The 12561-nt window shown below is 40.3% G+C and overlaps 1 protein-coding gene across 1 annotated transcript; it reads right to left on the reverse strand.

The window, feature by feature from the left end:
* Positions 1 to 6344: 6344 nt before the first annotated feature.
* On the reverse strand, positions 6345 to 11891 carry dhx58 (DEXH (Asp-Glu-X-His) box polypeptide 58). Its single transcript, XM_079643588.1, has 12 exons — positions 11765 to 11891; positions 11361 to 11551; positions 11054 to 11258; positions 10759 to 10949; positions 10536 to 10649; positions 10002 to 10134; positions 9683 to 9868; positions 9322 to 9572; positions 8212 to 8523; positions 7938 to 8128; positions 7220 to 7313; positions 6345 to 7107 (listed from the first exon to the last, which is right to left on the reverse strand). The coding sequence occupies exons 2-12, from the start codon at positions 11535 to 11537 to the stop codon at positions 6922 to 6924; spliced, it is 2040 nt and encodes a 679-aa protein (XP_079499714.1). The 5' UTR covers positions 11538 to 11551; positions 11765 to 11891; the 3' UTR covers positions 6345 to 6921.
* Between the last annotated feature and the right edge of the window lie 670 nt (positions 11892 to 12561).

Here is a 12561-nt window from a genome sequence, read left to right on the forward strand (position 1 = left end):
GCATATGTGATACCCTCAGCACCCCCCTCAGGGATAGCCAAATGCTTTTGGGTTCCTCTTGTTTGTGTGCAATTGTTTCAGCCAATGAAAAGTGCTCCTGACCTTGCCTTGAGAATAAGGACTCTGTGTCACACACTGCAATGCTCACTTACAAGCTACAAACACAAATGTTCAGTTCATACAGAGTTGCGAGTTCTAACATTTATTTTCATTATTGATAATTCTGACATATATTTAAAATGAAACTGAACAATTTCAACCATTGTTTGGTCAATAAAATGTCAGAAAATAGTCACATCTTTCAGAAACAAAAGCAATCTCTTCATATTGGGAAGTAGTAAACTGACACTGACTCAAACGCCGATCGGTATTTTTAATAATGAGGCTGATCAATTCAATACAATTCTATTTTCTACATCTAATTACACGGGTGTGTTCTACTGTAACAAACTAACACTGCAAAATACAACACAACAATTTAAATCAAACCCCTTGGGAATCATCATGCTGAAGAATTAGACCATTTAGTAGTTTATATCTGTGTTTTTTTGTTACATTTTATTTAACATGTGGTTACAAAGTTAGGACAGCAATGTTTAATCTAAGCAAAAAATTCCTTACACATAAAATAGTTATGCCAGTCACTTCCAAACAGTGGAACCCATACAGCGTATTGATTAAACACTGTCACAGACCAGTACACAACATTTTTGGGATAATTTAAATTGATTGAGGTAACCCTGAAAACTCTCACACATACATGCAAACAAATCTGCACTCCAGTGATCTGCGTAAAGAAGAGTAAATAAAAAACGGTGGCCCGTCATACAAATCAACAATAATCCCCACCAGCCTGAATGACTCAACGTGGATTAATAACAGGGATTAGAGTGACACAAACTGCAGTCAATGGCAGGGATAGAGGGAGGACAGACATTTATTTGAGTCCAAACCAAACCAACCTACACACACTGCTATGCTCATGGAAACACTTCCAATAAATACCCAAAGCACTAGGATTAGTTCAGAACATGAATCTGTCAACAGTGTCTCTTACTCCCATACATTTCAATCTGAGAGCTAATGGTTATACTGCTGATTTATTATTATAATGAATTGTGGAATAATAACACAGAGAGCTGCACTTGTTTTGGGTTTTGAGAGTGAATTATTTTCCAGTGAAACAGCTGTATCATCTAGAAGGGAGTTAAAGATCTGGATAGAGAATTTATTGGGAGATCACCCTTGAGCTTCTAGACTCAAACAATCAAGCAGGCAGTTCTGTTCAGAGGAAGACAGAAAGAGGGACAAGAGAGAGAGGAGCCCAGCCACAAAGTGCCAGACAGCAAAGACAAGCGTCTCTTTTATCTGCTCTATAATACAGCATGAAATAGGCTGGGGTAACTCTCGACTCTGGCACCAACAGCAGAGTTCCAGTCCACTTCAGAGAGCGACATCCTCAATCAGAGGAGACGTGCGACACCAAAGATGCACCCTTTGCGTACTATAATTGCTTTTACGCTGCTCCAATTATACACACAAACTTGTTTTCAAACATCTGGCTGATACAAAGTAACCTACCATGAAGTTAAAATGAAGAAAGGAATGCTGTGTAACATGTAAAAAGCTCTGCCAAGACAAACCCAAATGGTTACATAGCATACAAAACAAAGATGCCAAAGATACCCACGCTCCGTCCAAACCACACAGGCTTGGCGGCAGCTTGATAACCGCTTTGAACTACAAATAATGCACAGACGACTAGAACAACATACAGTAGGACACTGCAAATGTCATCACCTATGTTGTCACTGACAGATAACCTAATCCTCTTCTATTGCCAGGAGAATAGAGCGTGTGAAGTCCTTTCTCCTCGACAAGAGGGCCGACAAGTAACACAGCAAGCTCTCAGACAGCTGGCTGACAAGCAGACCGGTCCCAAAGGAGATGCCCGTTCTGGTGACCAGCTCACTGGACTATACGAGATATTTGTGTCTGTCATTGTCTTTGTCTGTGTCCTGGGGAGAATCTGTGTGCGTCGACTATACAAGCAGAAAGCAACTGTGTGGTTTAAACCCGTTGACAGTGTGTTGCTGCTTCACACGGGACCCTGGCCCAACAGGTGTGACTTCTGTCTGCAGCCAGCACATAGTGATGGGCTATGTGGTCCACTCCTATGAAGAGGATTTCCACATTCATTGTATGTACAGAATGTATACAGTTTTTATTCATTTATAAAAAGGTGAATAAAGTTAGATATGTTCTTCCCTGATTTATATGAATGAATAAGGGTCAAGACTTTACAATTTATAATTATTACAGTACCGCAGCAGAACTAGTATACAGTATAGATAGTGTAATGCACGGTTTTCCAAAATGGTGGTACAACCCAATGTATCACACGATACATGTTATGGGCGGAAATGTGGATTTGTTTGTCGGTCCACAACAAGCTGCGACATCAGAGTGCCTGGACAATAAAGCCAATGCAAAAGAGCCACAGACTTGCAATCTCTCGAATATCAAGGGGAGCCTCGACAGGTTGCAATAAGAAGTCCAGTTGTATAAAAGTCCTGGAGAGAATTACCATACTTATTACTTGATTTACTATCTCAGAAAACCTTTCCCCTTCAATACAGCTTTATGTAATGTTGGTCTTGTTTAGAGTAAATAAAGAGGAAGAAGCAGGATTGGGCCTTATCAGGCTTTAGGGCCGGTCACATTATGATAGACAGGCTGCTACCATGGCATATTCCAGTCCGGGTGCTTTCTTTTTTCTTCTTAAAACATTCAGCTTTTCTCCACGGGTTTTCAGCTTGTGAGAGTTAGTCGTGACATTTTATTCTTCTAAAAATGTTTATATTCAGTGTATTTTTATTAACCCTTTAAATGTCACTTGTGCTTGCAAAAACCAAGGGTGGTGACATCCAAAATGTTGAATACAGGGCTTACAGAACCATTGCATATCAGTTGCGGAAGCCATGGTGACAATGTCCTTATGGTCCAGACCTAAATATCTCAACAACCACTAAATGGATGGCATACCATTTGATACAGATAGGCATAGCCTACTCATGGTTACCAGAGGATGTATCAAATGGTGATTCCTCACTTTCCCCCAGCATGATGCAATCACTTCTTTTTTAAATTAGTGCCCAATACTTTATTGTATGACCATATTCTGCAAAAACAAATGGCATTCCCATCAGCCTATAGACAAGTTTACGCGCCAAAACACGGGTAGCGCCATGACACTACACAAATGCACTTCATTTCCGCCGGAAGTCTTTTGCACAGCGTCTGTCGGTGTAAACCGATGTAAACAGTCAGACGGGCACTGGTGTAAACACAGCGATTTCGATGCTAACAGTGATGCTAGCTTGGGAACACGATTCTACTTCTTTGACTGGAGATGGCGTTACTCTCCCCCACCCGAATTCAGTGCAAAACTGGGAGGATAACATGACGACGTGGCCCAGCATAAAACCAAAATAAACTGCCTTATTTAGGTCATGCCCACAGGAGCCAACAGTTGTCTGTTGTTTACATAATGCACAATTTACATGATCTCTTTATGCTGTGCAATATATCATATGTGCCTGTACTGTTTGAGTGAAAATAAAGTTTGATGTAATTTAATTTCATTATTGCACTGTTATTGCATTATTGCATTTCATATGTTCCTTAGAGTGCTACAATTTCTTTTAACACAGTTCATCATTCATATTAAGCTCATACTGTACATAAATAACACTGAATTAATTAATTGTTGAGAGGAAACTAAAGAAATGGCTTCAACAAGAAAGATCACATGTTTAATCCTAACAGGTATTACAAATTAAAATATAAAAGCAGCCCACACAATTACATCACTATGAAAATATTCATATATAATATTAAAAAATACAATGCATGCAGTATTTGTTGTGTTTATCTGTATTTAATGAACAACATGGCTGGGTGCTGGGTGCTGGTTTGTGGTCGTAGCACTCTCTATCTAACCACTCGTTCAGGTGCTTTCTCGAGTGATTGCAACCAACTACCGCACACGTAGTTCCCGAACCACTTTTCTTCATGTTGTAATTGTTATATCCTCTTTGTCTCTGCGATATCAGTGCTTTGTCGGCACAACGGAGCTAGCTAGCAAAACAAACCCAGTCCGCCAAAACGGAAGTGCATTGCATCGAAGGGAGGAGTTCAGGATGTAGAGCGGAAACGGCTCAATAACTTGTGTATCCATACTGTGCCAAATGTTAAAAAGGAGAACATGTTAACTAATCAACTAAACCAGATTAACATCATCATGCTAGCACTGTTATTGTGAGCATAGCACGTTGATGTTAGCATGTAACAAACCACATGCTGTAGGCTACATGTGCCTGTGTTGCTGGTATATATGTGAACCATAGGCCAAATAGATAAGATTTGATGAGGAGAAATCACAGCCTTGAACTTTATATTTCTGGGAGATGAGCGTTTAACAATGTGCCATCAAAATCCCAGCAGCTTAGCTATGTTTAAAAACATCAAGAAAACTGTTGTCATGCTGACAGACTGCCATTAACACACCTGAGGTGGACACCTGCTCGTACTGTCTGCAACGCCATGAATGGAAAATCCTACGCCTAGAATTACAACTTTAAAAGTAAACATGTGTAGATAAAAATAGCCGCTAATTAGCTATTCATTTGGAAACACTCACCTGGTACCCCGCTGCGCCGGATCATGCACTAAACATGTTGTGAGTATCAAAATGCCCGCTGAATATCCTGTTTTGTTGTGAAAAATCAAATTAAGTTCCAAGGTCTCTGCTGACTTCCTTGCATAGTGAGCATAGCTTTAGTTTTGTTTAAACATGACCCCCCAACAATGGTAGGCCTATCTGTATATCTTCTGATAAAACAGGCATAAAAGCTACATTTTGCTTCCACGTTGTAAATGAAATTGGAATAAGACAAAGCCATATTCTGATTTTACAAATTGTCTAAGTTTTATAAAATGGAAATATCAGACATGATGACCATAAGATCCTCTGCGTGAGACTTGCTTCTCCTCACCAAATCAAGGAATTCATAAACAGACTTATTATGGGACACTTATGCAGTAGAGCCATACACGTGTATGTCCCAGATACCGAAATCCATTTCCTGCAGAAAAGGGTGACTTCTGAAAGCTAAAATAAATTGCAAAGCATTGCTTAAAAATGCAGAATTGTGAAATGAATAAGTAACTGTTGATCCAAAATACATTTTACGGCACTGCTGGAAACCAAAGCTTAGAAACTGAAATGAAAAACGAGTTGAAAGCTGTACATAACCTAAAAATGCAGAGAGCTTAAATAAATTGCTATAAAAAAAAGCTAGAAACAAAATGGTTACACTAAGAGCAGTAGATATAGTATTAGTAGTATAGTAGTAATGAATCAAAAAAGGACTCATAATTGGACATTAATCCTGTAAACAGATAGACATGTATGGCCGAGAATAGATACCAATAAATAAAAGCACCATAAATGTGAACACATCATGTTATCAACCTTTGCTCAAGTACTCCAAGCTGCTTTAATTTGAGAAGAGAGCTAATTGCAATTAAGATGCATGGGGTGTTGAGCTGAGAAGTAAAAGGAAGTAATCAGCGTTGATTATAGAGCCTGAGACTGATCAGAGTAAATCATACACTGTACGGCTCTCTCCGCCCTCCTGCATCTGAATCAGTCATTGAACGGGAACAGAGCCTGTTCTTAGTGTGATTACGTCCACGGCAGCACTGACTCCAGCTCTTTGGTTTGAAAGGCTTATGATCCATGTGACACAGTGTGGTCGACCTAATCATGTCCTGCCCAGAGAATCACATAAAGAGGTGTTGTGGATCAAAAGTAAAACTTTCTCATACAGCTGCCAGCCTGAATTTAATGGCTTCCAGTTGCTGTCATTTCATAATCTGGATTGTTTTCCTAAAACTGCTCATTATAGTTGAAGTTGTGCTGCTGTATATCAAGCTCAATTAATGTTTTTAAACACATCTGCTGTTAATAGGGAAAGTTTTCTGCATTTAGCTGGCTCAATTTGTCTTTTGGAGATTGCTGAAATCGAGAAAAGTGTGCAGTAAATTTGTATTTTGTGTTATTCTGATAAAGCTGTTCCTCACTTTGTAACAATGTGAAATGATCCAATAAGAACTACACGAAATTCATAAACCTGTCACGTAGAAGCAGCATAGTGAAATGAAAGTGAAAATAAAAAAGCAACATTTAAAAACTACCTCACTTGCCTGACTTGATTGGCTAACCAACACTGACACCTAGTGGTTCATAAATGCAAACATAATTTCAAAAGATCTGTTGGTCATTTCGAGAGGAATGTTTATTAAAATGTAATCGCAAATGTAATTTTACTTTACAAAAATTGACCATAATTGGTTGTTTTTCAATAAATAGAATAACGCAACACAATTAACTTTATCCTTCAAATCAGTAATTACTTCAGATTATCAGTACCCCTCAATATCTTCATACAACAAGCTTACAAACGTTTTAAAATATCAAAAAGAGAATTCAAGTGCTCATGATAGTTAACATTTATATTACAGCAGAGTTCATTGTTTGCTTTTTCTGTGCTTGACTTAAGAGAAAGCAGAGGAAATACATGCAAAGGGGGTAAAGACCCTGGGCATAAACAAAGCTGTCATGCTCATTTCAAGCATGATCGATGGTTAATGGGTTTTAGCACCCGGCAGCACAAGTTAATGCATGTGAGGAGTGAGTTTTAAGACAAAGTAAGTGTTCATGTAAAGGCACCTCCAACAATACAATGATGCTCACCCTAACTGAGCACAGCCCAACACCAATAGACGGTCATTAAAAACAGATACAAAACAACATGCTTAGTAGTGCACTCTGTTGTTGTTGTTGTTGTTGTTGTCTCAATCGAAGATGTCGGAGTGGTTCTCATGGCAGTACTCTTCAAAGCTGAAGTCCTCCACAATGAAAGGGATATCCTTCCACTTTTTCAAAGTGAGCCTGCCGTTGGGGGTATCCAGGGCTAAATTCTTAATGCTTAGATTTGGCAGCAGGGCAAACCCCTTGTATTTCATCTCATATCCCCAGTCCTGTGAATTCAAAGAATATAAATCACACCACAAAACGATCCAAAAGCCAAACTTTGTTAAGCAGGGAAATCTTTTCCGAGTTCAAAAGTAATATTTGGTAGAAAGCCTTTACCTTGTCGCATTCTCTGCAGCAGACCTTACGCCCAGGCTCCCAGTCCTCAAAGCTCTTTTCCAGCACCACCTGCGCACCGACTTTGTAGTTTTTCCTGAGAACAAAGATGAGCAATGATAAGAGCAGTAAAGACAAAGAAATTTGGCCTTTAATGTGTTTTGCATAAACTCTTAAAGGTCCCTTATTATACTGTTTTTCATCAATATATTACAGGTCTCAGATATATACAAAACATGTCTCTGAAGTGTTTGGCTCAAAATACCCAACAGATCATTGTAGCATCCCATAATCCCCTCTGTTTCAGCCCTGTTTCAAAAGTGCTGATTCTCTGTCTGTTACTTTAGATGAAAAATAAGGAGGCACTCCCCACGCCCCTCTGAGAGATATTTGGTTAAAAAGAACACAATGGTGCTCTATGAGGAGATTCAGGTGATAAGGTGGGAGGCGGGGGGGGGGGGGGGGGGGGGGGGGGTACTTTGGTTGGTGATTGGCTAATGGTTACAGAAGCCAAAAAATCGTCAAGTGGCCAAAATCTGATAAATTCGTTTTCAGACAGGTTTTTATATAAATGGATCAGGACAAAAAGTGAGTGAATCTTTTTTCCTGAAACTTTCAGAATCTCTTCACACAGAGGGGAAACATATTGATGTATAAAAGACATGAGAAAGTGGATTTTGCATAATAAGTGACCTTTAAAACGGCAAAGAATTCAACTCACTCAAAGTCAGGGTTGACGTTGACATAGTGCACACCATCCAGGAGTCTCAGGTCACTGCCAGGGGCCACAGAGGTGAAGCAGCTTCGACACACCAGGTTGAAACTAGCAGCAGGGTAGCGATTCCTCTTCTCCATTTTGAGTTTCTCTGCAAGACTCCTTTGAATAGCTGCCTCCCTTTGCAGTGCAGCTATCTGGAGACACAGATTATTCCAAAGGTTATCACAGAATCCCAAAGCAGCGTGATTAAATGATGGAGATGGACAGAGAGCCTCACCTTTTTGGAGAACTCTCGGGGGCACATCTCTTGGACCTTAGCAATAGCTTTTTCTGTCAGCTCTTTCAGATAATCATTGGTGCGCTCCCGCCTCTCTTCCGGCCCCCCACTCTGGGCGACCACTGAATACCGGCTGTCTTTTGCTCGGGCTCGTCCGCTGGCCTGCTGCTGGGCAATCTCATTTGTAAGCAGTCCGTAGCGTACCACCAGGTTGCATTCAGGAATGTCGAGGCCTTCTTCTGCCACACTGGTGGAGACCAGGAGGTTGACAGCACCTCGGCGGAAATTGCGGATTGTTTCTGACTGCTCGTTCTGCAGGGAAAGCATGTAAGGACGACTTGGTCAGATAAAACAGAAACACATCTATGGATAAGTTGTAGCTGAATTTAAATGACTTTAAAGATCTCCTATCATGCTATTTTTAGGCCTATATTATGGGTCTCAGATATATAAAAATATATAAAAAAACATTTCCATGATGTGTTCAAAATACAAAACAGATCATGCATTTTAGAGATCCCTTATATCCCTCTGTTTCAGCCCTGTTAGAGAACTGCTGATTCTGGGTCCTTAGCTTGAACAAAAAAAAAAAGAGGAGAGGGAGGGAGCTTGTGCCCCAGAGATACAGCTAAATGCTGTTGTTACAAACCACATCAAGGATTATTTCTGAAACAGTATGGAGCTCAAATGCTTTTCACTTGCGGGTTTACCACAAGGTGAGTTCCTTTTTTTATTTCCTGCTTTTTTACACATACTCTCTCCAGTACAGGTTAGCTCTGAGTGTTAGCGAGGCTTGCTAATGTAAACAAAGACGGTATTAAGTCCAAAACACGTTGTGCATTATTTCTGATAGCAACGTTTCCAATAGCGCCGTGGGTGTAAAGCCAGCCCACATTTACGATATTACGTCATATCGGACGCAAATCTGGATCAGCTCCGTTGTACCCCCGTTTTTAGAGATTTGGGTATGGAGGAAAAGAAAGAGGGTTTTGTTTTCTGATACTTAGTGAGTTCCCACACCAGGGACACATATTTATGTATAAAGGACATTAAAAAGTGCATTTTGCATGATAGGAGACCTTTAAGCTCACAGATTGAATATAAACACACCAATGTCATGTAAGAGATACCGTTACCGGCTCCAGTGAGGATGGCTGGCTTGATACCCGCTTCCTTTAACTCTTTATCGTTGAGGACCCAGTCGTTCAGGCAGTGGGTGCTTTTACGGGTTTTGCTGAAAATGATCCCCTTCGAATTCTCCCTTGGAACAAACTGTTCTAGCAGAGTGCTTTTTAGTTTGTCCATCTTTGGGTTCCCATAGCGAGAATCTTTTACCAATATCTCCAGCTCCGCCTGATTCTCTGTTAAAAAGGACAGTAATATTAATCAATGCTAGAATATGATTAGTTTGCTATAATAAAAAGAGATGTGTATACAAATAGACACTAAACTAAAATGTTTGTGTTCCTACCTTGGAAAAGCCCCACCAGGAAGATGTCTGTTCCATCAATTTCTCTGGTTATCTTGTTCCTGTAGAACTCCACCAGGCAGAGATAAGCATCTATCATCCGCAGCGTGTCGTTGATGAGCAAGGCATCGTTGTACTCTCGGAGGTGAAGTGCACATTGTGCTAGCATTCTGTCGTCCGTTTTGACTCCTGATTCAAATGTAAACAAATGATGTACAAGCGTCAACAGTGGACATTTGTTTTACATTTAATCTAATGTGTTCTCCTTGCCATCACAAGTGATGACTACATTCAAGTAAAGAAGTTGACAAAAGAAACGTACCTATCTTCTCGAGTTCCACCACATCTGCCTCATACTCTTGAGTGCCACACTGTCTCAGTCTGAAGCCTGGAGGAATGTTCATGAACTCATGGATCATCAGCATCATGGACTTCAGTTGATCCCCGAACGGATCCTAAAGGAAAAAAGTATTGTTTTTAGTTTACTTAGAACTTGTATGGGATTTTAACATAGTTTTGAAGTTTTTGTTTTTTTAAATAAACGACAATTGAGATATAAATGAATGTCCCCAGGTCAGGTCAGTTGGGGTGTGAAGTAATTATCAGGGTGCATTACCGTCTGCAACAGCATATGTTTTTAAATAAAGCCTTTTCAAATATAAAATAAAATGCATTTCAATGTTTTAAAAGATGAGGAACTAGCGCACCAATCACACCACAAACCCATCTATCACTTGACCTCGTTGCCAAATGTCTGCCTCCTACACAGTTGCTGCTAAATTGTGGGGACGAATGTTTTCACCAGAGCAGGCTATAGAGCTGCAGGTGGCAGCTAAAAAGAAAAAAAAAGGTTTACCTTAGGTCTTGGGTCCACAATGTCGAACTGCTTGATGGGCCTGGGGACTTTCTCATTCAGCTCAGCGACAAAGTTCGTAGTTGAAACTATAGCTGAGTCAAGGTTGGCACAAATCTGTAAGAGAGAGAAAGGAACTCATGAAGAAGAGACTAATGGGAGATCAGACAATCCTGCTCATGCTGTGCGAAATTTGGTATTTCATTGCAAATAGGTAAACTCTGACCTGCAGTATGTGCTCCGTAGCTTTTTGTAAGTCCCTTGCACCCCCTGTCCCCGGTGATGCAGTGAGACCCAGGATCTGTGGCAATGATTTCTCTCCTTTTAGTTTTTTCTCCAGGTAGAATGTCATCACCTTGTTGTAGACTGCATCTTTGTTGGTGTGGTGGCACTCATCGATTATCAGTAGAGTAATATCTGTAAGGAACCATTATTATTATTATTATCATGGGTACAATCTCTATATGTGATTCTACATAACAGCTCTATAGTCACAGATGTTTGAACTCCCTTTCACTCACCCGAGAGCTCCACATGTTTGTCCTCATCCTTGTCTATCAGAGCATTATGCAAAAGCTGCGCTGTGCAGATGACGACGTCCATATCTTGCAACACTTTCCCAAAGAAGTCCTTCTCCACTGTCTCTCCGCTGACAGGCAACACTTTGTAGTCTCGGCCCAGGTGAGGTTTGAACTCATTGTTGTAATGTTGATCTACAAGGTGAACCTACAGTACAGTACATTAAAGAAACACATTGTATTGAGCAAGACTGAATGTAAAACATCATATCTGTCGTAAACATGTTTATTTCCTTTTGGTTGTGGGTACCTTGTTCACCAGGACCACCACCTTGGCCCGTGGGGTGGCCTCCAGGTGTTTTTTGGCCACATAGACAGCAGCTCGGGTCTTTCCACCTCCTGTCGGCAGCCAAATGATGATGTTTTCTTTGTAAAGAGCCCTCTCAGCCACTTCCTTCTGGTATGCATACAGTTCAAAAGCTGCCATGCTTCACTTTCCTCCTATTAGATCAAACATCAAAAACACACAGAAATAAAATATAATGGTAGAAAAGAAAGACATTAGTTTGTACCAGTACATCAGAGCTGTAATCACTAACATTATAAGCCTGGCTATATCACAGTTATAGTTAGACAAACATGCATTGTGAGAGACGTGTTGAATTATAGCATCATTTATCTTTAAGCTGTTATAGAGTTGGTTTATTAACTCACCAGTCAGCTGTGTGAAGTTCACGGCTTCTCCTTGTCCACTAACACCGCACAGTGTCGGTGTGGGGTTTTAAACTGTGTTCAGGACAGCTGTGTGACGCAGAGATGCAAAAACGAAAGTAAAAGCCCTATGAACTCAGACAAGAGGGCCTGTTGAGGGAGGCTCTGGAGGAACGACAGATACAACTCACTATCCAATGACAAAGGAATCCTGACTAAAACTGACAAAAAACAGATAAATTACAACTCTGTTTTAAATGCAGCCATGCCTACGTCAATATCGTGGTTGAGTTAATATTTTACTTATGATTGCACATTATGTATTTACTGTATTAGTGGCTCAGCGCTGAGGGGGTTCTGCAGAGTGCTGAACTCCCTGACTGGGCCCTATCTGTTTCTTCATTCCATCAGGAAAACAAAACCTACCGTAGCCTTGTTGTTATGAGGAAATCCCCACAGCTCTTTAACTGGAACTCTTGAAACCGGATCTTCTCTGTCCTTCAGCAACTTTTTGATTTCAGTTGCCAGTCATTGTTTGGAAGGATTTAGTTAAAGTCAATCGTAAATCAAGCAAACATTTGTGATTTGAGTAAAGCTGTAAATGTATCAATATGCAGCATTGAATGGTTAACTGTCCATGTGGCAACACTGCCTTTTTAAATGCAACAAAGTAATACAAATAACATCTTGTAAACAGCTTCTAAACAAAGCAACCAGATCCATGCAACTGAACACCAATATTCATATCCTGACTATTTCAGAAGTTCTATACATACACATCTATACATACTAAACTGTAA

This window comes from Notothenia rossii, assembly GCF_949606895.1.
Source record: "Notothenia rossii genome assembly, chromosome: 8".
In the NCBI taxonomy this organism is placed as follows: domain Eukaryota; kingdom Metazoa; phylum Chordata; class Actinopteri; order Perciformes; family Nototheniidae; genus Notothenia; species Notothenia rossii.